The sequence below is a fragment of the Alternaria ethzedia genome (genome assembly GCF_023757985.1).
Source record: "Alternaria ethzedia strain BMP 0044 chromosome Unknown scaffold_3, whole genome shotgun sequence".
Classification (NCBI taxonomy): Eukaryota; Fungi; Ascomycota; class Dothideomycetes; order Pleosporales; family Pleosporaceae; genus Alternaria; species Alternaria ethzedia.
In genome coordinates, this window is record NW_026056196.1 from 91307 (window position 1) to 117770 (window position 26464).

Sequence of the window (26464 nt, forward strand, 5' to 3'; positions counted from 1 at the left end):
TATAGTTTAGAAGTTCTAAGAGAAGTTCTAAAAGAGATACTACTAGAGAGTAAGATTACCTAGATAGAACTTAGTAGTATCTAACTATAATAATACAGACTATTCTATTAAGCTTAACGCCTTAATATTCTAGACTATATTATCTAATACGCTATAGCTAATTAAAGAAGATATATCTAGTTATAACTTAGTTCTATTTAGACTATTATAGTATACAGCTAGCTATAAACTCTTATTTTCTTAGGTTAGTGTAGTTAGTGTAGACTTAGATGTATTAACGTAGACGTCTTTATTCTACTAGTTACTATTAGACTTAATAATCTTAGCTATTAGCGTTATTACTATAGTATTAATTAGATTTAACTTAGTTAAATTATTACAAGTATACGTTAGGCTACCTAGAAAAATAAGAAGAGTAGGTAGTTAAGGTAATAGAGAACTAGATAGGTAGTTTCTTATATATCTATCTAAGCGCTAGCTAGTATATAGACTTATAACTTCTATAACTTTATATCTATAGAATAAAGATTTATCTAAGACTAAACTCTCTATAGGCATAAATACCTATAGCTCTAAACCTAAATAAGAAGATAATATATTATTTCTATAACTAAGAAACTACTTAAAACTAACTATACTTAGTTAGACTTAACTAAGTTAAACCTTACTAGTGCAACGCTTCTATTTCTTCTTATTCTTCTTCTTATTCTTCTTCTTATTCTTACGCTTCTTATTATTCTAGTTTACCTTCTTAGCCTTCTTCTTATTATTACTACTCTTTTATTAGTTTAGACTCTACTAAGTGTTATTACGTTAATATGTATAGAGTAATTGTTATATTCTTATAGGTAGCTAAAGATACTTTAGTAAACTTAATAGAAATATAATAATGCAGCTTATTATTCTAGAGAATAGCTAGATAAGCTATAAGAGTTAGCTAAGTCTAATCTTAGTGTACACTTAACCTACTGCAATTATTAGCTTTATAGCAGAACTAGTAGAACTAGTAACTTTTCTTTAGGCTAGTCTAGATATAAGCTTTACTAGCTAAGACTCTCTATATTATATTAGAATAGGTATAGACTAAGTTAATTCTATTTATACTTATACTATTCTTATATATAGAGAGCTCTAGCAATCTCTCTATAATATATACTATCTACTTATCTACTTCTTAGGCCTATAGAGGTTAGTTATAATTAAACTAAGATAGATCTTCTATATACCTTTTAAGTAGCTAGCTACTTAGCTAGCTACTTATTATAGAGAAATAGTAGAGGTAGAGTGTTACTAAAGCTAGGCTTCTCTAAAGTTTTATAGTTAGGTAGTTAAAGCTTAGTTTAGTCTAACTTGTACTAGACCTTAACTATATTCTTAGCTTTAATATATTTCTCTATAGCCTTTATATAGTTAAGTATATTCTAGAAGTAATCTATCTAAGTTAGCTATAATTAATCTAAGTTATATTCTTAGTATTTGTACTATTAATTATCTTATAGCAGCTCTTATCTACCTATCTCTTTACCTAATCTATAAAGAAATACCTAGCGTAATAATACTATTATATATTAGTAGGCTTAGATAGAACTAAGTATAATCTAACTTACTACTTTACTATAAGTCTATTTAAGATACTTTATAAGTATACTAGTATTATCTATAGTAAACTATATTATATTAGTTAAGAGTTAACTAAGTATATATAAAACCTCTTACCTTACCTAACTTATATCTACGTAGTAGTTTTTTAGTTCTAAAGTTAATATTAGCTAAGTAGTAAATTATTTCTTAGACTATAGTAACTATTTTAGTTTTATTGTTCTAGAGAGTATTAACTAAAATATATCTTAAAGAAATATAAGTATAGCGTATAGCCTAAAAGTAGAGTAGACTAGCTAGACATAGTAGAAGTGTCTAGTAAATCTTAATAAATTTCTATACTACTATTAGTTCTAGACGTAACTAAGTGCTATCTAAATAAACTTAGTCTTTAAGTTTCTTTATTCTGCGTACGCTCTCTATTATTACTTTATATTTCTATTTAGCTAGATCTAACTAGGTTAGATCTAGAGTTAGCTACTTTATATTATAATTAGAATTTAGATTATTAGATTCTAATATTGTTAGGCGCCTTAAGACGTTGCTAAAAAAGATCTTAATAGTAGTATATATACTGCTAGTACTGCTTAAAGGTATAGTATAGTAGTAAGTAGTAGTAAGAGAGTATAGTTACTAAGTATATAAGCCTTAATTAGTAGCTTAGATTGCTAGTGCGCTAGTAGCTATACGCTAATTTAAGCAAAAGTTAGGTTACTTTTGCGTAATAAATTAAGGGTTAGCTAAGTTAAATCTAGAGGTTAGCTAAACTAATCTCTAATATACGATGAGCGTCTTGGGTGAAAATTGTCCGCAGTACATCCAGAAGTCTGCATGCACCCCGTCCAACGGCCCGTAGACCCTGGAGAGCATCTATAAGACTTACGGTACATTGTCTAGAACCGAGTATCCGGGCGAGACTGCACTCACACGGTGTACACTCCATACCATCATGCGGCAATTCTTCTCCGGTTCAGCCTCTCTGCTTGCTGGGTGTGCTCTGCTCCTTCCTAGCAGCGCGTACGACTTGGTTCGCAGACAACAAGCAGCGAATGCGACTTACAAGGAAGCTTCCGCGCCAGTCGAGGACAGAGTGGCGGATCTTCTTTCCCGGATGACTATCGAGGAAAAGACAGCTCAGCTCATTCAGGGAGATATCTCGAATTGGATCAACACTACCACCAATGCTGTCAACGAGACAGGTCTCGAATGGAACTTCCGCGTCCGCGCGGGTCAGTTTTACGTCGGCTATCCGATACCTGCGGAATGGATCAGCAATGGCGTCAAGATTGGCCAGGACTATCTTCTGCACAACACGACATTGGGCATTCCGGCAATGGTTCAGACGGAAGCCATACATGGCTTGCTCGTCGGTAATGCGACCATCTACAACAGCCCGATTGGGCAGGCCTGCTCGTGGGATCCGCAGCTAATACACGACATGGCTGTGGCGATTGCGAAGGAGTCGGCTCCTCTCGGCATCAATCAGCTGTTCGCTCCACTCGCGGATCTGGCGCGTGAGCTGCGTTTCGGAAGAGTGGAAGAAACGTACGGCGAGGACGGTTATCTAGCCGGCGAGATGGCATACGAGTATGTTAAGGGAGTGCAAAGTCTAAATGTCAGCGCTACGGTCAAGCACTTTGCCGGTTTCAGTAATCCAGAGCAAGGTCTCAACACTGGGCCAGTTCATGGAGGCGAAAGAGAGCTGCGAACTACCTGGCTGCCGCCTTTTCATCGAGCTATCATGGATGCTGGTGCCTGGAACATCATGGGTGCTTATCACTCTTACGATGGAATACCCTCAATCGCGGATGGCCATATGCAAGAGACAATTCTCCGCGAGGAATGGGGTTACAAGTACTGGCTCACTTCGGATGCGGGCGCTACAGACAGGCTGTGCTGCAACTTCAAGCTGTGCCAATGCAAGACAGAAGACACGCCAATCGACAGCGAAGCGGTAACACTCATGGCTCTACCGAACGGCAACGACGTGGAGATGGGCGGAGGCTCATACAACTACGCAAACATCCCGCGCCTGATCGAAGAAGGCAAGCTAGACATTGAGATCGTCGATCGAGCAGTGAGCCGCCAGCTCCGAGCGAAGTTCGAAATGGGTCTGTTCGAGAACCCATACCAAGGTCTCTCCACGAACGCGACTGAGTCCATCATCCACCCTGAAGAGCATGTGCAGCTTGCGAGGACACTTGAGGCTGACTCCATCGTCTTGCTCGAGAACAAGAACAGCACATTGCCGCTCTCCAAATCTGCGAACATTGCTGTCATTGGCCCCATGGCAAACATTACTAACCTTGGTGACTACGTGGTCTACCGCTCTCAGTACAACCCCACCAACGTTACTCCGTTGCAAGGTATTCAGAGTGCATCCAGCGGTACTATTACGTACGCTCAGGGCTGCGAGCGCTGGTCAAACGATCAGTCCGGCTTCCCCGATGCCGTCGCTGCGGCCGAGGCTGCAGATGCCGCAGTAGTCGTCGTCGGTACCTGGTCGCGCGATCAGCAAGAGCTCTGGCAAGGACTGAACGCCACTACCGGTGAACACGTAGACGTTGCCTCACTCAACCTAGTCGGCGCCATGGGCGAGCTCGTCCAAGCCATCATCGAGACCGGCAAACCCACCATTGTCGTATACTCCTCCGGCAAGCCCGTCACCGAACCCTGGATCTCCGACAACGCAGCCGCCCTCCTTCAGCAATTTTACCCCGGTGAGCAAGGCGGCAATGGACTAGCGGACGTCCTCTTCGGCGACGTCACCCCCTCCGGCAAACTCTCAGTCTCCTTCCCTTACGACGTCGGTACCCTGCCAATCTACTACGACTACCTCAACTCCGGTCGCGCCACCGACGCCGGAGCCATCCTACCAAACGGCACCCTCCAATTCGGCCACCAATACGTCCTCAACAGCCCCCAGGCACTCTACGAATTCGGTTACGGACTCTCCTACGCGAACTTCACTTACTCCAACGTCACACTCTCAAAGACCGAAGTCAGCCCCAGCGACACTATCACCGCGACTGTTACCGTAACGAACGAATCTGAGGTGGACGGCAAGGAAGTGGTGCAGGTCTACGTTCAAGATGTTTTCGCTAGTGTTGTGGTGCCGAATAAGGAACTCAAGGGCTTCAAGAAGGTTATGGTCAAGGCGGGTGAGACTGTAGATGTTAGTATTGAGTTGGATGTGGCTAAGTGGGGGCTCTGGGATAGGAAGATGCAGTATGTGGTTGAGAAGGGAGATTTTGTTGTGCATGTTGGGGCTAGTTCGATGGATTTGAGGGGGAATGCGACGGTCACTGTTGTTTGAGGCTGTATATGTCGTTCAATTGGGGATAGGAAACGACAGTTCGAGTTGACACTGGCCTTTTACCCCACGGTAATGTTAAGACTTCGTACGAGTAACAAGTATCGCCGATTTGGGAAGTCACCACAACCACGTGACTGCGCGCGTCGCTGTGCGACCGAAAGATACGCTAAATGGGGTCTGTGCGGCAGCAAACGGGCGTTGATGGGGCGCTGCTCTGTTTTGGTTCTCACTTATTCACTCTGCTCTCATAAGTCTCTGATCTCAATTCCCTCTCTTGGATGGTCAATTGACTTTCGTCTCCTCCATTTCACCTTGCCAGCGGTTGCGTTACTGCTTGTTCGGCATCCGCAAGATGGCCCACGAAACGCCATGGTTGTGGGACGTAGGCGGCGACGTTGACGACTTCTCAGACGACGACGATGGTCTTCACCTGGATCTGAACACTGATCTTATCGGCGTCAATCGTACTACAAAAGATCTCAATATCGTGAACGCTTACAGACCGAAGTGGACATGCGTTGAGGCCTTCCGCGAGTCCTACCAAAACTGGTGAGTCTATGCGCTGCAATTCTCCAGATGACAACCTCTAATTAGCGACAGGAGGGACGGCATTCTGAGATCTTTCGACCTTGACCAGTCCCGGTTTCAACCTACGTACACCGAGAAGGGACAAGAAATCATCATCGAGGCGCGCCACCCAGATAACGACAATCTCCTTGGCTACATTCACTTCAAAGGTGATAAGGATGGTAACTGTGTGGGAGGTCTGAAGGTAGTCAACTTCGAAGCCACCCTCAGATTTTCTGATTTAGGCACGGGATCGACTTCCAAAGCTCGCGACCCTAGACAGACCGGACAACATGGCGATGGCATGAAAATCTCGTCTCTCGTCTACCGACGCAATGGATATAATCTTCGCTACGAAAGCGGTGGGTTTGCCTGGAGATACATCTACAAGAAAGGTGGCTTAGCCTGCTCTCTCAGTCGGATTAACGAGAAGAATCTGAAGAAGATCAAGGATAAGGACAAAGGCAAACCCAGGACTCACAGGCACCACGCCTGGGAGGATGTTTGCTTGGTCATTGCCGACACGGGGAAAACTAAGGACATTCGTGGATGGGAGGCACACGGCAAGCAACTCAACATCGTCGACTTCAAGAAATGGATCATTGTCACCCTCGATATCAATCCGCCAAAGGATATCATTCGAACGATACACGGGGATCTCATCCGTGATCCCAGCTACCAGGCGCGCATGTACCTACGTGGTCTCTCATTGCCGCGCGGAGGAAAGCAGGGAGACAAATACGCATATGGGTACAACTTTAATGTCGGGAATACCAGTGCCGATCGCGATGCGCTTTCTGGCTCAGCAGAAGAGAGCGATGGTATCACCGCCATTTGGTCAGCTGCAATACGCGCAGATGGGTCTACCGATTCAGATCTACTGTCAGACTATACCAAGCTGCTTCTGGGTTCGATCAGTAAGAACGGCGATGTCATGATGTTCACTAACGACGATGGTTCTGAGTCTATGCCTCGAGATATCGCCAAGAAGGTCTGGGAGAAGATGTTGACGCTCAACATGGATGCCGAGGGTCAGGCAGCCTTCTACTATTCAGCTAGCGAAGGCAACAATGTAAGCAAACAAGCTCCGTTGAAAGAGACTCTACTAACTGTTTCGTCCCAGGAAGCCCACGTCATCGGCGAGAATTTGCGCAAAAGCCCTACTCCAATTCACCCCGACTTGTGGAGGATCTTGAGGAAGTACTCCCTTTGCAGAACGCCACGCGAAGAGCTACTACATCGCTTTGAGTCTGCGGAGGTCGTGAGTTCTGGACCAGACACTGTCTTTGCGACAAGCATGCGCACAATGCTTCAATGCTTGCTACTCTCTTCTCCAGCCACCCAAGAGATGGAGCTTACCTTCGTGGACGGCGAACATCTAAACATCGACGCTGGTTTCTTCTCGGGTACCTGGAAAGTCCACAGCAAATGGCTTACTTGGGAAGGCGCACACGAACAAGCATTCTGCGAAGAGGACGAATCGGGGACATTTTCCTGCGATCATGCAGTCCTGCAGCTATGGGACATCATGATCTCTCAGCTTATCGCAACCGGTGAACATCCTCGCATAGCTACTGAAGAACGTTGGCTGAAGAGTATGGCAAGGATTCGCTTGTCGCAGATGCCTAGGTCAGTCGAGTGCCGTCAGACACAGAACAAAGGCGAGCTTATGGTCACGTGGGAGTCCACAGACTCACACAGGCATAAACACAAGACGGTCAAGGTCATTCTACACTGGGGCGGCTGTGATCTCGTAGGGACATTGGATGAGAACTGTCTGAACCATGACGGTAAGTATCACATGAGGAATATGAATTCTACGTCCATTCAGGCTAACGGCGACCAGATCAGGGTTGTTCCTGCCCAAGTCAGATATCCCAGGCTGTCAGCGACGGTGTTACCTTCCCTGGTTTGGATACTGATGAATTGTATTACCCTCTCGTATCCCGAGACGCTGAGGGTGCGTTTCTTGCTGGACCTCAAAGCTCGGTAGCGCCTCGCGAGCATAACGTTGCTGTTCCACGTACTCCCAAAGCCAATACAACACCTATGCTAAGTAAGTCACAGCGATTCGCTGTCGACTTTGCTGGGTATGCTAACACAACCAGGTTCTGTCGAGTCTGGTCCACGCCCTACAACTGCAGACGCGATCGATCCGCGTAACAACGACCAAACTCCTTACGTCGACGAAGACGATGAAATGGAAGACAACGCCGATCTCTACCGATCTCCAAGTAGAATCATATTTTCATCGGTCCCATCTTCAGTTTCATGTAGCCCCCCGCTTCCGCCAGTGCCGCTGAGACGTGGGCCACGACAGGAACGCAGCAACGTGGTAACGGTAGACTTGACAAAACGTTCGAAGAATGGCACCTACGGTCAGTATACCTAATCACCGAAATTTTGTCTTCTTAAACTGACACATCACAAGTTTCCGGCACTAAAGTTGAGCACAAGTCGCTCGATTGGGGTGGTAGCTTCCCTGGAAGCCACGACTTCTACCGAACCCGCGACGAGCCAGACCAAGAGATATACATCCTCAAACCCAAGATCAGCACGATGAAACCACGTAACAAGAGAATGCTTTCTGGAGCCACCGAGCGCGGTGGTGCCAAGAGATTGCGGACGAACATCGTGGCTAACCGCGAGGACTCGTCGGCATCCAACAAGATTTCGGGTGGAGAACTTGAGGACGGTTCAGACACAGATAGTCGACCCAGTCCTTTCCTGCGTCGTGGTGAGTCTGCTATGACCCTGCGACCGGAAAGACGTATGAACTATCGTGAGGGTCATCCAGGGCAGGGAATGCGATGGTGATAGTTAGGTATCTTGGGCAGCAGCTGGCGAGCGATCATTTGAAGCATCTCATTGGATACCTGCTGGGGGTCCTTTGCACTAGTCGGTTACTGTACCGTGTCCACGCGAAGAGGCCTCGAGACGCCATCCTGCAGGGCCATCGGGCCACGCTGTCAGCCCTAGTCTACCCGTACTGCATCGACATTGCATTCGCGTATGCTTCTAGCGTACCTGAAAGCCTCTATCCAGCGTGCTATTCGAGGAATGAAGTGTTACTGTCGTCAGTGTGGCTAGCTTGTATGCCCCTGATACGCTGGCGCCCCTTGTCACTGGCTTGGATGCACATAGTCCTCTTAAGCTATATCAGCCTTGCATACATGGCAGGGATTCAATTTAGCATGAATGGATATGTGCCTTGCAGCCTTGCGGGAATGTTCATGTGCCGTGCAGTGTTTGCATGGAAGCGATAGGTTCGATGGTGCCGCTTGCTACAGTGACGCGTGACGCTAGCACACTGGGACTCAAGCACTTCATGTCCATGTAACATGCAAAGTTATATACTAGAAGTATCGCGAATAGCATGACCACAGTGATGTTGTTCTAAAAAAAGCCCAAGCTCGCGGTGGCTGCCGAGCTTGACACAGCACCGCGTGGCGACTATACGTGTATCCTGGACTGACCAGTGCAGACTAAATGTGATATCTCTCATCTTTTTTCTCTCCTAACATCACAAGATTTCATCATCTCAACGTGGTGTCGGTCTGCACTTCAGATTCACTCATCGCGCCGCATAGCTGAAACGGGTTAGCACGCTACGGCCGCCGCCATCTCGCTTAGATGCGGCGACCTTTCCAACGGCCACGATAATCGGAACCGTCGGTGACGACTGCGCAACTCTCCAGACGTCGATATCAGCAGATAGGCAGACGATTAATCACGAGCGATGTCCAATTGGAGCCATGGCAGCCGGTGCAAAGAGCATCGGGAAAAGCGACGGAGCTTGCCCGTCGCAAAATCTTGCTCGATAAGGAAACAACCTCCACGAATGCCCCGCGCCTAGTCTACAGCGACCACAACGACATGGCCGCTTTCGGCCCACTATATTCACTAGCCGCTTGTGGTGCGAGTGATGGTAGTAGTGCGTGATGATATAAATACGCAATGCGATGGTCTTGGATGGTCATCGCTGCATCAAACCTCTCTCACTTCTATGCTCTGCGACGATAAACCGTGGTTACTGAACAACATGTCGTCGAGCAAGCCCTCATACCTCGTCGTTGGCGCCGGCGTCTTCGGCATTTCGACTGCTTACCACCTTATCAAGAAGTACCCAGACCGACAGGTTACCGTTGTCGACCAGGATGCTTGGGACGCCGATAACCGCGTAGCAGCTTCGTGGGACTGGAACAAGGTCGTGCGCGCCGATTACGACGATGTCATCTACTGCAGACTCGCTCTTGAGGCCCAGGATGTTTTCAAGGAGGACCCATTATGGCAGCCGTACTTCCACGAGACTGGTATCTTCTGGGTTTGCCGTTCAGACTACGCACAAGAAGTCATCGACAACTACAAGAAGCTCGGACGCGAAGCAGACTTGCAATCAGTCACCATTGAGGAGGCGAAGAAGTTGTTCGGCGGACTCTTCGAGGATGCGAATTACGACGGCGCGAAGAGTGTACTCGTCAACAAGACGAGTGGCTGGGCACAGGCTGGCGACGCGCTAAGAGCAGTTACCAAGTGGTCGATCGCAAAGGGCGTCAAGTACATCACCGAGAAGGTCCAGGACCTAGACATCGACAGCACCGGTCGATGCACAGGCGTCAACACCGAGCAAGGCAGCACCATCAAAGCCACGCACACCATCCTCTCAACCGGCGCCTACACCGCCAAGCTCCTCGAGCAAGCCGCCCAGAAAAGCGGCAACCCCAACCTACGTTCTGGCTCAAGAATTGTCGCTGGTGGTATCACAACCGGCATGACGACTCTAGACGAGAAGTCGTACGAGAAGTTCAAGGACATGCCCGTTGGTGTCCAGGGCTACACCGCCGCATACGGACCCTTCATCGGCAGCTTACCGCCAACCAAGGACCGCGAGCTCAAGTGGTGGGGCGAGAAGATCTTCAAGCATACACATGAAGTACTACCCGGTCGCTTCGTTTCTGCGCCGCCGTCTGGAAAGGATTATAACCAGTGGGATGTGCCTGGCCCGTTGAAGCTGGATATCGATCACGCGAATGATGTGTTTTACGGGAAGAAGGGCGCGAATTGGAAGATGGAGAAGCATCGCATTTGCTGGTAAGTTTTACACTCACTTATCTCCTGCTTGATCAGTATTAATATCTTTCAGGGACGCATTCACCACATCATCCGACTTCATCATCTCGCCGCACGCCGGCGCCAAGGGCCTCTACGTCGCCACATGCGGCTCCTTCCACGGCTACAAGTTCTTCCCCGTTCTCGGCAAGTACGTTGTGCAGATGCTGGAAGACGAGCTGGAACCAGCGCTCAAGGAGAAGTGGGCATGGGATCGTGAGAGGCCGGCGCCTAGCCTCAACCCCGACTGGCCTAGGTTCGAGATGACGGATTTGATGGACCAGTGGCCGAAGGCCAAGTTGTAAGATGCATCGAGAGGATTTTGATGAAGTTAATGAGTGGATGTTGCATATTTGCATGGCGCCTGGGCTGGCGTTTACATTTCTTTTACATAGCGGATGTTGTGAATAACAATCCTACTTTTCCACCTTGCAATCCCATCGCCGTATGCCAGCCGTCTCCTCAAGTTCAACCTCAATCTCATCGACCCACTCATTCATTTCTTCCTGATACGCCGTGATCCTGCTCATACAGCGTTTGAAGTGTCGCTTTTGCTCCTCGTCGAGCGTTCTGAACTTATCTTTACCCCACGTACCCAGGTAAACATACTTCATATCTTTCAGCGGGCTCATCACGTTTCTGGTAAGACAGTCCATTCTTTCGGCTTCGGTGGTGAGGGAGAAGAACGGATCGAGGAAGCAGCCATGAAAGTAGAGCTTTTCCAGAGGACCGGGACCGCACATCTTGGTGGTTTAGAGGAGATTGCGGTGAGGGAATGATGTCTGAGTTGGGGAAGACAAAAGGGCGCGAATGGGTTTTAACTTAAACAAACACTCGTGCAGCCACCATATGGTGCTTTCTCGCATTGTTAGAGCGCAAACATTCGGTCATGAAAGTGTACATACGCTTGTATGCTAGAAGATGCGAGCAAACACACGCCTTCTATACCGCGAGCGAACGTACCAAGTCTACCCATCACCGTTTACTTCACAATGTCCTCTCGCATAGTTGAAAATGACCCCAAAACTTTCACAGATAACTTCGCAATCGAGGAGCTCTACAAAGCAGTCCTTAGGTTCCAGCGCATATGCCTCGGTAGAGATGCTAACGGCAGCATCATCGAGACATCCGACCGAGCGAAACATCCCACTCTAAGCGCGGGTAACAAGAGCCTTTTAAAAATAACTGCGGCGCACATGCAGAATGTTCTGAAGTGGAGTAGAGAGATCGGTTTGGACATGACGGTTGAAGAGGCTGGTGACATTGGGAAACAAAGACTATCTGATCTGCCCGGTTGGGTGTTGGGAGAAGAAATTAAGAAAAGCAAACACAGTGACGATTGGTTGCAGTGGAGTAAGTAACCCTTCATCGTGTAGCATATAGATGTTCATTTGATTCATATTTACATCGAAGTGTCACACCTACAGTAGGTGCCGACCATTTTTCCTTCCCTCCTCTTCGCATGCAAGACACGTCTAAGCAGTGAGCTTGCTCTTGATGAAGGTGAGGGCCTGGTTTCCGTAGATGCTGACGTACTGCTGGTGGTGGTTGGCGTCGTTTCCGTTGCAGCAGTATGGGTCCTGGGAGTCGCAGTAGCTCTGGATGATGCTGGTGCTGGCGGGCGAGCAGGAGAATCCTGAGGGGCGGGCGGCGAACTGAAGTAGATGTTAGTAAAAGTAACTGTGGATGAGGGAAGGGTAAACTTACGCCTTGGGCCTTGCAGGTACCGACGTTGTAGGGGAGACCGTTACGGTTGTGGGGGTCACCCATGAAGATTGCGGCCTTGACGGCTGCCAGGGCGGTGCCGGTCAATGTGGAACCTGCGCCGCCACAGACGGCGTTGTCCATGATCTGACCTCCCTGCGGGCCGTTAGTACTTGGCTTTCTTGGATTCTATGGCATCATCCATACCTGAGAGTATCCAATGAGGACGATCTGAGTGTCAGGGCACTTTTGGTTGTAGGCAGTAACAGCCTTGACAACGGCTGCAGTTCCCTGGGAAGCAGAGTTGTCGTAGGAAATGCCTCCGCAGGCAGATCCTCCACCGCAAGCTGGGTATACGATGGCCTCGGATCCTGCACCGGGGTAGGCGCTCTTGACGGAGTTTACGAGCCCGGCGGCGGTACCGTAGCCATTGCTTTGAGGCAGGGTGGTCTCACGAGCTCCGAAGATGTAGACCTTGGGGCAACTCTGGCGCTCGACAAGCTCAACAGGGCCGGCGGCGGCGAGACCTGCAAAGAGAGCTGTTGCGGCGGCGAACTTCATGTTGACGTTTGGATAAGTGGGTACTTTGCTTCGGATGGAGATGAGATGTCAAGGAATCGTGATGATCAAGTCTGGGCAACGGGAGAAGTGTTTATAAAGACCAGTTTCACCTGGCCATAGTAGCAGTCCTTTAGGCAGAATCAGCCTGCCTTGACTATACACCATAGCGTGGCGGTGGGGTACAGGATACTGGTTTGCGTTCTCCTGGTGCACAGATGGTCCTTTCATCCGTCCTCGCAATTTATCTGAGTAAGTCACGCCGTCCTGTGACGAAGATCCGACAGGGGTTATTGCCGTAGCTCCACGTCCATTTCATGCAGAACCAAGCCGAGCTCGTCTGGGGTACATATGAATCCCAGTGTCTTCGGGGGAAAAGCGAGCAAGCGAGCGAGTAGAGAGCTGCAACGTATAGTGCCTTCGGCACATCGCGCGCTGGATAGATGGATGGCGTTACGGCCGCGTGGTCAGATGGTGTACCGGCGTGGAGCCGAACCGTTCTGGCTAAAAGGCAGCTCGAGGAAAAGCTTGGGTTGGCACCTTGGAAATCCGGGGTAAAATGCTTGTTTCTCGGAGCCTCAGCGCTAACATGGCGTACCTGAGGTTGGAAGAAGCATAGCCTCCGGATGTGCGTAGAGAGTGCCAATGTTGTGTATAGGGTCAAGAACGTCGATAGTAGCGAGGTGGCACTCACTGCCCCTCCCCAATTCTGCCGGTGCTCAAAGATTACTCAACATCATTGAAAGGAGACAAGGCCGTTCTAGTGCAACTTGAAGGCGACTTCAATGGCGGTCTGGTTGGGCGTAGCGACTACTGGTTCTCCTGATAATGAAACAAATATAGGGTGGGTCTGTCCGACCGCCGCGTTTCCGTCACTGACAGACCTATCACTAATCAGTGCATGTGTAGCTCGAAGACTTACTCTGCATGCGCATAGACTACTTCTGGAGGGCGAGAACGTACGACATGGCTGCACATGAATTTGCGTGAAAATGAAGGTTTGTGAGAGACCTCCAGGGCTAGGTACAATCGTGCCTGCCCAGGTGTGACGTCATCACGACATCCTCACGATTTAGCTCCGTCATCACGCTACGCTAGATACGTCGTAAATCGTTGCGCCCCTGTACTCAACTATCAACAACGACTACAAGGTTATGTCCGATATATTAGCAACACAATACTGAATGTGCGCTGGTTTCTCTCGTGGCTCCGCCCACGAAAAGGCGTTGTTGCTTCAAAAGAACGCACAGTGCTGCAACAGAACCTTGGAGCGCATGATCTACCAACCTCTGCAGGCGAAGAAAGTGTATTGAGAAATCGTAATGACGTTCACGAAGTTTCGACGAGTTCTTGATCCATGTCTTCATTTGGCAAGCCTGTCGGTTCTGTGCAATGGGGGCTTTTAGGAAGAGTGCGGGGCATGTAGTCGTGCGGCGCAGTCAAAGTGCAAGGTCTGACCTCGCGTTTGCTGCGCATATCACCTCTCGTCCATTTTGAGTCCGTACAGCAGGATAACACGACTTTCACCATGTCATCACAAGAGGGCACTATCGAGAACGTCCCGGAACCGACTTACAAATGCGATGACGCTATTACTACTGCGTATAGTCCAGCCTGGGCCGACCTCTTCGAGCATTCAAGTGAGGACAACGATCAGAGGAAGCTTGCTGTCGACGCAGAGACGCGACTTGATATCATGAAGAGCTGGATCAAAGCCTGCAACAAGTCGCACTGCGACCCTCCTTGCGTTCCATCCAAGGCAGACGCAACTACATGGCCTACGTGGCTGATCGATGTTGTGGATGTATGTATAGTCGAGGGCAGCATTGCCGACCGTTATCTTACACTGAGCTATGTATGGGGTGGAGTACAAACACTACAGCTTTCTACGGACACCATCGAGCAATTGAGACAGTATGGAAGCCTCAGTGAGCATGAAGCTGGCTTACCAAAGACAATACGTCAAGCTTTGGAAGTTACGCAGCTGCTCGATGAACGATATATATTCATTGATCAGCTTTGTATTATCCAGGATGACCAGCAACACAAGAACACCGAGATCGAGCATATGGCGGAGATATATGCAAATTCGTTTCTGACTCTTGTTGCTCGGGCCGGCGAGACGGCGGACTCTGGGCTGGCTGACGATCTCGATCAGTTGATGCGCAGCAATCCCAATGACCATCCACCTACGTATAGAAGCGGTCGAACCACATGGGAGCGTCGAGGATGGTAAGTAAATTACAACACGGCTCATGGTCAAACGGTTCGTACTGATCATTTGCGTGTCTTGACTTAGGACCTTCCAAGAACAAATCTTTGCGGCACGCGTAGTTTATTTCTACAAATCTGTGAGAGAACACGGAGACTTTGCAGAAGAATTTCACGTTTCCTGGAATTGTCACCGAGCTTTTTGGCCAGACACAGATGGTTCACAAACAGGGAAATCTGAAGATGTCAAGGCGCGTAGGCAGAAAGAGTTGTCCACTTTGACTTGGCCAGACTTCAGGCGATACACGGCGCACGTCGGGAGTTATGCTCCACGAGAATTCACCTATGACTCCGATGTAGTTCCAGCATTTTCTGGCATTGTATCAATGTGGACAAAGGTTTTCCCCGGAGGGTTTTTATATGGTCTCCCCGTTTTATATTTTGACGTAGCTCTTCTGTGGACACGTCATGGTTATTCGAAACGGAAGATCAATGAGACGTCTCATGAGAGCATCCGGCCCCCGAGCTGGTCTTGGATGCACTGGCGTGGCGGAAATGGGTACTGCCAACATCCTTTTTGGAATGCTTTTCCCTCAACAGGGTTCAGTGATGGTACGGCTTACCACGGAGTGGTTGTAGATCCGCTGGTCCGATGGTTCTATACAGGCGCAGGAGGAGCTCATATCCCTATTGAGAGCAATTATCACAAGTACCGGAGTTTCGCTGAAGACAGTGAGAGTACGCCCCCTCCGGGATGGAGTCGGATTCCTCGCAGGTCTAGCGAGCGGACGATAATCAAGTACGTCACGCCATATGCCCCAAGGGAGTGGTTCTATTTCCCGATTCCACTGGTCGACACATCACTTGCGGTTACAATACCAATGCCGGTCTCGAGTAAAATCACCTGCCAGACTGAACACGCCTTTTTCCACCTAGTCAGGCTGGAATCTGATAGAGATTGCGATCTGACGCGTATCCATGATGCGGATGGGTTGAGCTCAGGTGTACTGATGGAAAGAGGAGACGTACCTGAACCAACCGGGAATAACAGGAGGGTTGAAGTGATTGCAATATCTACTAGTCGCGTAGGAGGTAGTGTTAGGGACGGTGAGATATCCTACTTACGGAAGTATTTCCCGCGACATTCAGACTTCTACAACGTTCTTTGGATCGAATGGATAGATGGTGTCGCTTACAGGAAAAATCTTGGTCACATCACCAAACCGGCATGGGAAGCTGCGGACAGGGAGCTCATCGATGTTGTGCTTGGATGAAGAGGAACTCGGTTACGAACCCAGTAAAGGCAACACTCCACTGCATTTGTTTCTTGAATCGCTGAGTTTCGGTGTAAGCTCTCAATGGACCCTATTATAGCGCTCCATTCACACCAGAGCACACCCTCGCTTTCAACAAGACATTACTCATCTCAGCATGCTCTCCCCACTCATCACCCCACTTGACCAGACCCGGGAATGCGCAGAACAGGAATCTCCGATCCACATCCATATCAGTACCATCCTCTACAGCAGGATCAACGTCATTGACAGCTTCCATCGTGCGGTCATCGAACTGCATACTCGCATCTTGGCAGCGGAAGAAGAGCAACTGGTAGCGTGCCTTCTGCAAAGCCAATGTACGTTGCAGACTCGCGGCGTCTTTCAAGATTCCGGTGAGGACGGACTGGGCGTGCGGCGGAAGGCTCACAGATGTTAGTGTGAAGAGTATGTGGCTGACCTCTCCGGTGAGGCGGTGTAATGAGGCTACTCTTTCGGTATCGACATCTCGCTTCGCTTCGCTGCGTTCAAGTATCTGCACCGTAGCACGCACCCATTCTCGATACGTGGTACCAAGATGCCGGGTGTGCTCTGCGAGTGGTCGCAAGGTAGCGAAAGGACCTGTACTAGGTAGCCCAAACACAACAGGAGCATCGAAGATCTGCATGAGCGAATTCGATACAATAGCCTGATACAGCGCAAGCTTATCCGTACTCCGAATATTGACACTATACAGCGGGTTCAACGCGCTAAGAACTTCCTCCGTCTCCTTCGGAAGGCTGTCGAGATTTAACTTCGATCGCCTGAAGTTCGACACAGTCCATTCCCGCACGCGATTCGCAAGTTGTGAGAACGATGCTGCCAGCTCGCTGTCCGTTATCTGTGATTCCATGCGCGTGAGCGAGGATATGCTTGACTTCAGTGCGAGAAGTTGCTGGAGCCTCTCTTGTGATTCCTTCTCGGCGGCGTGGAGGCGTAGGCGTAGGTCGTCTGCTTCGCCGTTCGGCTGTGGTCGCTCGAGGCGGTGTTGGTACGGTTCATCGTGCGACGGGAATCGTTCGTCGAGCTGTGCTGGTGGGACTCTATTCGCATTAGAGCCCGATTCGATGAGTCGCGCCCTCAGTTCCTCAATCGCATGTTCATCTGCTTCCCTGTATTGTTTCACTTTCGAAAGTTCCTCCCTGGCCAAGTTCTGTTCCTCCTTCGCAATCGCGAGAGCTCTTTCCAGGTCCGCGATTCTGTGTGCCATGCGCGCGTCTACGGCATCATCGCCCGATGACGCCATTTTCGACTTGCTGTAAAGCTCATTGCTAGGCCCTGAAGGTGCAGTGTCTCTCTCGCGATCTACCGCACCTTCGCTTTTGCGCTTCAGCATATCATTGAAGGGGTATCGGCGTCGATGTACTTCGTCTTTCCTCGCATTGGGAGCGGCTACGGCAGCTTTCGGCGGGGTAACGACGTTGTTGGCGGAGGGCTTCGTTGATCTCGAGATGAGTCTGGTACCACGCTTCACGCTGAGGCGGTGGGTAGATTCTGGGTATATCAATACATGTTAAGACCGTGCGGTAGAAGAGCTGAGGCTTGCCAGAACTCTTTCGTTCGGTCATAGCTGGGACCGGGCGCGTTCCGACCTAGGGGCGCATCGGAACCAACTTCAAAGCGGGCGTCGAAGACCCAAACCTCCACACCCCTCTCGAAGAATATCACCATCGGATGGCTTCACGTGGGACGACACGAGCGTGCCTGGGCGAGCTGAATCCTGCAGCCTTGCGCGAGCTGACGATCACCAACCAGGGCCCGCAGCTGGGCGACTCCTACAGCTGTGGGTAGCGCGCGCCGTTCCTAGGCTTCGACATCACACCGCGCAAGGTTTCCGCCGGTGCCTGAATCATTCGCATGTCCTTCAGGCAGACACACTCATGACCTCAACGTCTTCCCCGTATCCACGTCCACGCCCATGATACTCTTGTGCTTTTCGTAGGATTCAGCCCCGCGGTCCGACCCACGCGACAGCCACGCGATCTGCCGAAGCCGGCATTGTAAACAACAAAGATCAACACACCGAAGAATGGCCATGAACCACACGTTTCCCAATCGAGGAAGTAGCATTCCGTATACTTTCAATCCGGGGAGCAATGCGACAATCGACATAGGCAGCGTACCTGAAGTGGGTAGTACCACGAAGGATAGGTTGGTCGTCGGTGTAGACTTTGGAACCACCTACAGCGGTTGGTAGCAACTATTCCACGATATGCGACCGATACGATTGGACGCTGAAGCTCGATAGGTGTGGCTGCCGTTTACAGTGCGACCCCTGACGACATTGACATCATCAAGACGTGGCCTGGCGGGAACGGTATGTTGTACTTGGGTTGACCGGAGGCGCGTCCACGAACTGACATGTACGCGCAGGTATCACGTCCGACAAAGTCCCCACCGAAATCGGTTACAGCGAACCATCCCCCCGTAACGGCTCGGTCTCCTCGCTCGATGCGCCCGCCAAACCTACGCAGAACATAAAATGGGGGTTCCAGTTCAAGCCCGAGGAGACGCGTCTCCGGTGTATAAAGCTGTTCCTCGACAGGAATCAGAAGCTACCGCATTTCGTATCGCCGCTTGAAACCGCCGCGCAATTGCGCAAGTTCGAAAAGACGGTCATGGAAGCGGTCTCGGACTATCTGTCGCAGATATACAAACATACAATGGAGACCTTGACAAAGAGATACGGAGAGACATTCATCAGCTTGACCAAGGTTGAGTTTGTCTTGACAGTACCTGCTGTGTGGTCAGACTCTGCAAAGGATGCGACGTTGAAGGCTGCGGAGAAAGCTGGTATGGGCAACAGGCACGAGCTGAAGCTTATATCAGAACCGGAGGCTGCGGCGGTATATACTCTAAAGGCGATACAACCGAATCATCTGAAGATCGGCGACAACTTCGTCGTTTGCGATGCTGGTGGTGGCACCGTTGACTTGATAGCCTACAAGATCACCCAGCTGCATCCTCTTCGCGTCGAGGAATCAGCAGTTGGGACTGGCGGCCTTTGCGGGTCGACGTTCATCAACTATCGTTTCGAAGAACATGTCAAGCAGCGTATTGGTGCAGAACGCTATAACTGAATGCGCGAGAAGAAGATGAAGACATGGAATATGGGGTTGAAGTACTTTGAGGAGTTCGTCAAGCGCAACTTCAATGAGGAGGAACACAATGAGGTCAACATACCCTTCCCAGGATTACCGGACGACGAGGAAGCGGGGCTTGACTCTGGGTTCCTTGTCATGAGTGCGGAGCAAGTCAAGGAACTATTCGATCCGGTAGTCCAAGAAGTTATAGATCTGGTGGAAGGTCAAGTCCACAGCATAAGAGCGAAGGGAGGTCTGGTATGCGGAATCGTCCTGGTGGGAGGCTTCGGGCAGAGCAATTACCTCTACGGTCGGATGAAGTCCCACTTCAACAGCGCACCTCCACCTCCCTATACCGAAAGACCAACGCACGCGGTCGCATTGAATGCCTCACAGGCAGTCGAGATATACCACCCGATACATGCGTGGACAGCAGTGGTGCGAGGCGCAGTACTCCGCGGGCTAGAAGGCAATATGGTTATCAGCAGACGAAGTCGCTGGCACTATGGCACGAGCTACGCGACAGTCTTCGACGAGGCGAAGCATCCCATATCCGACCGATATTGGAGTCCGCTCTGGGAGCGATGGATGGTGTCCGACCGGATGCAATGGCACATCGCAAAGGTAAACACCCCCCTCACCTTCTCCATGATATAACACAACATACTAACCTCCCACACAGGGCGCACAAGTCTCCGAAAACCGACCTATATCCTTCCACTACACGCGCAACTTCCGGCCTGGTCAATCCCTCATTGTAGAAGACGACCTCATAGCCTGCGACGCGGACACAGCGCCCGACTCCTTTAAGAAGGGTCTTATCAATGTCTGCACACTGACCACGGACTTGAACACGGTGCCGAAGAGCTTGTTTACGCGATTGACGACGACGAAGGGGGTGGAGTTTGATAATCTGGATTTTACGCTGGATATGCGGTGTGAGAGTGCGGGGTTGGTGTTCGAACTGAAGGTTGATGGGGTGAGGTACGGGGGTGTTAGTGCAAAGTTTCATTGAGGAAGGAAGGCAGGAAGGAAGTTGATGGAGGGATGAGATTAAGAGTGTGTTCCGGGAAAATCTGTGTAGGACCCAAACGAACAAGAATATTTATCTCAGTCGAAAATTAGTCAACGAAGATTCTGTGGATGTGGTGCGCGTCAAGGTGTTTTTCGAATGAGTGTCGATGTGTGACAGACGGTCGAGACGAATGTTATGCCAGGGCAGCCGACAGCGGACCATACACTTGATGTCTACTGCCGATTTGCCGCATGCGGCACCACCTGTATCGGCTGCGGCGTTACTGCCCTGGCAAAATCGAAGGATGAAAGGATCGCATCCTGAAGTAAAGCGATAGGAGCGGTCGAAATCGCCGTGGATCTTGATCTGATCGCAAATCGCAAATCGCAACTGGGGGAAGAATCCTTCAACGGAGATATGGGTGCGAAGGAGTACACTGGAGAGCCCCATCGATGACCACTGCATTATTCGCACAGTTCTCGTCGGCAGTGCTTTGGGCTGCGTATGCCCAAAGATTAAAGGTTTCTCACGGATCACCATTAGGTTTTCGTGAGCACTCTATCTGAGAACGATAGCGACCCCGAGTAATGTCCAAAGTGTATATATCACCTGGGTTCCCACGCGTTTGGTAAACGGACATAGTACCCGTTGTAGACAACAGAACCGATGCTATTTTCTGAGAATAAGATGATTCAGCAAGGGCAGGGTGTCGAGCGTAGTTTGTGCTGCGGATTTTCGGATGCTGAACTATCCATGTGGTGCTCGTGGGGCAAGCGTGGATGGGATGATCCAGGGGGTGGGGAAGCCGGAAAACCTAGTTTTGCACTGTAATATTGTAGTCGTAAGAGATGGTTTGGTTTGTAGATTCCTAATCTACAAGTCATGGTCACGCACCCTGGTAGTAAGACGCGTAGACGAGTTTAGGTTGTAATGGCTAACCCACGCGTAGACTATCGTGGCTGCATCATGTTTCCTTTTTCATACCAGCGCGATCCCGGGTATAGAGCCTCCCGGCAACGTGTACACTTGGCAGCAAGGCGAGCAGAGATCCTGATGCGGAACTAAAGTCCCGACGATTTGAGGTTTTGGTGATCCGACCTAGTTGTTCAAGGGGGTGCGCTGACTAGTGGAACCCCGCATTTGGGTTCCATGCGTGAAGATCGTTAGCAGCGATTTCACACCCTCGATCGCTCGGGGGACGTCCCGCCTGTAAGATCTCAACCTGTTGTGCGTGGAGATTGCCGTGGGCAGTGAGTGAGATTGGTGGCGTGATAGTCGATGCAGGTATTACCAGGTTTTGCATCGCATTTAGAAACCAGGACAAAGACATGCCCACGCGATGGATGTGGTCACTTGTGGGGCCTGTCGAGCGCAGCACACATCGATGGATTTCGCGACTAGATCTGTACGATACTGAATGCGGTAATTTGGGCGAATCATGGCTCTCGGATGCGAGTCCGATGAGAACTGCCGCGTATCGGATCGGAATCTCTACCGGTGGCACGGGCAAATCTCCCGAACAAAGCCGATGGGTGAATGGTTCTGGTGATACCCTCAGCATCCTTGATCAATATCGTCACTGCTGAGCATTTGGTCGCCGGAGTAAGACGATGTTCGAAGAAACAGACGACCAGCGATTCAGGGTCCATGAGGATACCTGCCGAGTCGTGCATGGTGCGTGGTTAGCGAACGGGACTTGCCATTTCACGCTTCTAGTACTACTGCACTCTAGCTAAGTAGAATTGTGAAACCAGCGCAACATGACGAAGGACCGATAGCTCGAATCGGCTTTTCGATTCGAGATGCGTCCGTTGTACGAAGTGAACCATACTATCTCCAACATTGATAACATAGTATGGTTCAGGCGACGGGGCGGAATTTTATTCTCGCAAAGTGTCGCGGATAACTCCGTCGCAGCTGCCGTCGGGGACATATGACGTAGAAATCGAATGATTAGTTGGAGAAGAACCGTATTCCTAGGGTTCGAAGGCCCTGTCAGCAAGTGAGGCTGCGTGCCCGCTAGAATAAAGACTTTAGTATACCGGCTTTCTATATAAAATAGGAAAGGTGTCCCCGAAGCAATCGAACTTTAACCATAAGGCGAGCAATTCGACGGAGGCTCGGCCAAGACGTGATCGACCATGACAGCTGAGCGGAGATGGCTCCGTAGCTTTCTGGTCGATCATAATGCAGAGCTTTAGAGTCCGGCTGTTGATAGCGGACGCTGAGGAACTGTGCCAACGTCGAAGCGCGTCTAGAAGTATGCGGCCGGCGTTATTTTCGTGAATTATAGGCGAGGTGTTGCGCGGCTGTCAACGTGTCGCGTTCGCTCTCCTGAAGATCACCCACTGAGTTTACCAAAGCGGACACTAGCCAACGTGATGCTGATCTCCAGAGGTTCGGTATGGGGCTCCGCCATGTCGGGCAGACAGCGTGGCGACAAGACTGGACGTTCGAGATGCGCTAGGAAACGTGGTGACTGCCAAGCTAAGATGGGCTTGGTGTTGAGAAGTGGTGTGAGGGCCTCAGCAAACTCAAAGTAGGGGAAAACGTTCATCTCAACGATGTGCTGGTGTAATTCAAAGTGATGCGATTGGTCGTTTGAGCTCGAGCGCAACCACACCCAGGCTTCGGGCAGCGACGGTCAGTATCATGAACTTCCTAACCTTCAGTGGCCTACTCAAGGTTTGACCAAGGCGCCCTTACTCTTGGAGATGCTTTTCCCTCTAGACGATGAGCAGTCTCAGGTGTGGTTGTACGACTAGCTTATATCCGAGCATCTGCCCGTAACTAGCTCTTGAGAAAGCGAGTGCGGAGACCACATAGCCGGGAACGGTCTCGCGTATGCTTCCAAAGCAATTCGCCGGTATACGGAGTACGGTGCGTTGTCGTTGCATAAGAACGAAGACGTTGCATATGCGCAAGGATCAGTGACTGTATCATGCGAAAGAACTGCCGTGGTGTCGATAGTTGCTCATATGGCTAAGGCGCAGGACGTGATAGTCGCTAGCGTCGAATCGAGCATTGAACGAAGAACCCACATAGAAGGTGGGAATGTATTCTGCGATGTGACATGTCCAGTCTGGCGGGCCTGGCGTATCGTTTGAGCTGGCGAAGGATCTGCTATACGCCCGGCATCTGTGTCTTTGTTACCTCGGTGAAGCCAGACCAGATGGAGGTTGCACCACTGTGTCGCCGTGGCGCAGACTGCAGGGCTGTGATGCAGCCATAGTCGTACACCCTTCTCCAAGAGTCCCGGAGATGCCGCAGTACAATGATTGTCGATGTAGTGAGACAAGTGGGGTTGCAATGCTGACATTCATGGCCCAACCCCAACGTGGGGGCACTGTGTAGTCGCTACTATAGGCAGGAAGTACCAGAGCTGCGCAACATTGATACGGCCCTGCGATGTTGGTACTCGTGCTTGGATAACGAGGTGGTAATGTCGGTCATGTCCGCTGCCACCTACTATGAGAGGCTAGCAGTAGTGTCGAGGAGTGCTGGCCTGTATCGTGAGGACGGTGGGAAGAGACGATGAGGTGGTGGAGCTTGATATCGCGCCGCCGGCGCATGTCACCAGGGCCAATCAGGGCGCGGTCGTGGTCGAGGTGAAGGACGCGCGGGGTTTTGGAGCTCTTGCTATCTGTGCGCAGCATGGCACTGCAATTGGCAGGCGCGCACCGCAAAGTCCCAGGGTGGAAGTTGCGATTAAGCGAGCCAAGACTAGCGAGGGGAAGGCACGATGCAAGCCTCGCACGAGCGTTCACGAACGGATGAAGCGCCGTTCGCCTGTGCAGCGGCGCAAACACCAACTACTGATCACCATGTTATCCCCGACTTCTTGATAGCCGGCCCTCCGCCAAATCGATCGGTTGATGTCCGGTACGTTTCAGATACACTACACTACCGCGAACAATTTAGCCAGAATACATGACTGAACTCTGCGCACGACCAAGGCGACTGGCATCCTCAGGCCTAAGGGCTGGAGAATCGGAGGGCATTATTACCGACGACCTGGTCTAAAAGCGTCAAATCGATATTACCCTCCAATGACGTGCAAAGCTAACACAGGCTGTCGGCACCGGCAGGATGCAGTGCTGACCGCGCGAACACGATGAGTAGCGGACACATGGAAGACAAGAAAAATGGAGAACGTGGGATAGCTTTCCCTGCTTCTTGGGCGGCGGAGGCGTACTGGGAAAAAGAAATATCCTACGCCTCACCATAGACGCGCCACTACGGACCGGTGGGGGGAGACGCTGCGCAGGTGCCGTCGGGAAATAGCAAGCCTGCTGGAAACCGTCTGACCACCGAAAATTCGAGACGAATTAATAGGCCCGAAGTGCTTTTGTATCAGATCGGTCTTCCACGTGCAATCGCCTGTCTTGGACAACGCCCGTACTATTGGTGTGCAAGTCATGCAGCGACCGTAGCCAGAGCGCTGGGTCAGGCCTCATGCGCATTAACCGACGACCGGCGGCCATCACGTACTGCAATCCAGCTTGGCCAGTGACATGCTCGCTTGACCACGCTTGTGCAACGCAACTGTGGAATCGCTGATTATCCTCAATCGCGATGACGCGAGTGGAGATTAGTCGAGCCTTTGCCAGGGCCTTGCTAGCGAGATGAACACTGTGGAGAAGGACGCGCCTTCGCAGCCAATTTGTCGCAGGATAGCATACCATGACAGCGCCAGCAGTTCACGTCGGCGTCATCCCTGCACCACCCTTCGAGACCTCTCCAACGACCGCGAGCATCGGGGGATCATCGCAGCGGGCTTTCGCTACTGGGCGGTCACGTCACGACGTCTGCGTATTGGGCCCTCAGCTGCGCAAACCAAACCCTACCAGTCTCCAGTCTGCGTCAGCTCTCTCGCTCAGGCACTTCGGCCCTGTCTCCATTGAGGCCTTTATCGCCGTCCTCATCATCTTAGATCCGGACACTGTTGAATCTCACCCTGGCTCAACCACGCTTCCCCGGCGACGTTCATACGCACAGAGCCATGCTAAATTAACCTCACAGCTTGCATACTCCTTAGCATACTGCCTTGTATAGGCCCCTTACATACGTACCAGAAATCGGGGTCAGGCAAGACATTACATTCGTCTCTTCACCAATCCAAGGCCATCCACACGGTGGCTTGACTAGGCTTTCACACAAGACGATGCAAGTGGATCGCGCCGCCGCTGACGCTAGGCGGCTACCGCTGGCTGTCATCGCATCCCACCGTCGAGACGTGACAGGCAAAGCATCCCAAACAGCGACTGTGCGAAGGGTCCGAGCCATCAAAGTCATGACGCTCGGACTTTGCTGGCCTGCACACCCATCCATCCCGCACATCACTTGGTCCAAGCGGGCCCACCAACAGCAACCTGGTCGCTTGGCCTCTAGAAGATGATCTTGTGCTTGTGAGGAAGGAGGATTGATGAACCCTGTGAAATCCTCTGGTGCGAAGAGGCGCTCCAACGCAGCAGTCCGGTTGCGTAGTAGCGTGGATATACTTCGCCACTTTTAATCATCCACTTGTTCAACCAAACAGCGTCGTCTAAATTTCTATATTCGGTCCCTACTTCTTTTCGTATGTATGCAGGCTTTTGCTTTTGGCGCCTGTTGTCCTGAAGATTGCAATGCGCCCCCGCTAACGAACGGCCGTGGTAACGACTAGCTGCCTTGAGCTGTCACTGTCGGTGCGCAACTGCTTCACCATCGCTTCTGCTACTTGGTTATTTACCTGGTTCTTGACTATTACTACCTCTTGGCCCCTGCTGTCAGTGCGCCTCCGAAGCATTGATTAGATCGAGAATCCCATGGCACGGTAGATCAGCAAGTGTCCCGTCGACCGCTCCGCAAGCAAGATCTTGTAGTGCCGGCTCCAGCGTTTGAGAAGTCGCCTCGTTTGACATCCCAGGTATGTACACTGTTTAGCTTCCTGTCCATCATGGATCTTTGTGGGGCCTTGTTGAACTTTAAACATTAAATGCTTATACCC

The 26464-nt window shown here is 50.5% G+C and overlaps 8 protein-coding genes across 8 annotated transcripts; 5 read left to right on the forward strand and 3 right to left on the reverse strand.

Moving 5' to 3' along the window:
• Positions 1 to 2548: 2548 nt before the first annotated feature.
• Positions 2549 to 4915, forward strand: J4E87_001512 (uncharacterized protein; the record flags this gene model as incomplete). The annotated part of the gene is made up of 1 exon (XM_049373155.1): positions 2549 to 4915. One exon carries the CDS (start codon positions 2549 to 2551, stop codon positions 4913 to 4915), a length of 2367 nt encoding a protein of 788 aa, XP_049236525.1.
• A 170-nt stretch (positions 4916 to 5085) lies between these two features.
• J4E87_001513 (uncharacterized protein) lies at positions 5086 to 8299 on the forward strand (the record flags this gene model as incomplete). Its single annotated transcript, XM_049373156.1, has 6 exons — positions 5086 to 5094; positions 5235 to 5464; positions 5516 to 6554; positions 6606 to 7272; positions 7591 to 7716; positions 7914 to 8299. 6 exons carry the CDS (start codon positions 5086 to 5088, stop codon positions 8297 to 8299), a joined length of 2457 nt encoding a protein of 818 aa, XP_049236526.1.
• A 1189-nt stretch (positions 8300 to 9488) lies between these two features.
• J4E87_001514 (uncharacterized protein) lies at positions 9489 to 10896 on the forward strand (the record flags this gene model as incomplete). Its single annotated transcript, XM_049373157.1, has 2 exons — positions 9489 to 10573; positions 10626 to 10896. 2 exons carry the CDS (start codon positions 9489 to 9491, stop codon positions 10894 to 10896), a joined length of 1356 nt encoding a protein of 451 aa, XP_049236527.1.
• A 111-nt stretch (positions 10897 to 11007) lies between these two features.
• J4E87_001515 (uncharacterized protein) lies at positions 11008 to 11334 on the reverse strand (the record flags this gene model as incomplete). Its single annotated transcript, XM_049373158.1, has 1 exon — positions 11008 to 11334. The coding sequence occupies one exon, from the start codon at positions 11332 to 11334 to the stop codon at positions 11008 to 11010; it is 327 nt and encodes a 108-aa protein (XP_049236528.1).
• A 732-nt stretch (positions 11335 to 12066) lies between these two features.
• On the reverse strand, positions 12067 to 12856 carry J4E87_001516 (uncharacterized protein; the record flags this gene model as incomplete). Its single annotated transcript, XM_049373159.1, has 3 exons — positions 12067 to 12246; positions 12299 to 12451; positions 12503 to 12856. 3 exons carry the CDS (start codon positions 12854 to 12856, stop codon positions 12067 to 12069), a joined length of 687 nt encoding a protein of 228 aa, XP_049236529.1.
• Positions 12857 to 16432: 3576 nt separating this feature from the next.
• Positions 16433 to 17713, reverse strand: J4E87_001517 (uncharacterized protein; the record flags this gene model as incomplete). Its single annotated transcript, XM_049373160.1, has 1 exon — positions 16433 to 17713. One exon carries the CDS (start codon positions 17711 to 17713, stop codon positions 16433 to 16435), a length of 1281 nt encoding a protein of 426 aa, XP_049236530.1.
• Positions 17714 to 18406: 693 nt separating this feature from the next.
• J4E87_001518 (uncharacterized protein) lies at positions 18407 to 19457 on the forward strand (the record flags this gene model as incomplete). The annotated part of the gene is made up of 3 exons (XM_049373161.1): positions 18407 to 18566; positions 18626 to 18694; positions 18751 to 19457. The coding sequence occupies 3 exons, from the start codon at positions 18407 to 18409 to the stop codon at positions 19455 to 19457; spliced, it is 936 nt and encodes a 311-aa protein (XP_049236531.1).
• Positions 19458 to 20475, forward strand: J4E87_001519 (uncharacterized protein; the record flags this gene model as incomplete). Its single annotated transcript, XM_049373162.1, has 2 exons — positions 19458 to 20084; positions 20143 to 20475. 2 exons carry the CDS (start codon positions 19458 to 19460, stop codon positions 20473 to 20475), a joined length of 960 nt encoding a protein of 319 aa, XP_049236532.1.
• Positions 20476 to 26464: the final 5989 nt, after the last annotated feature.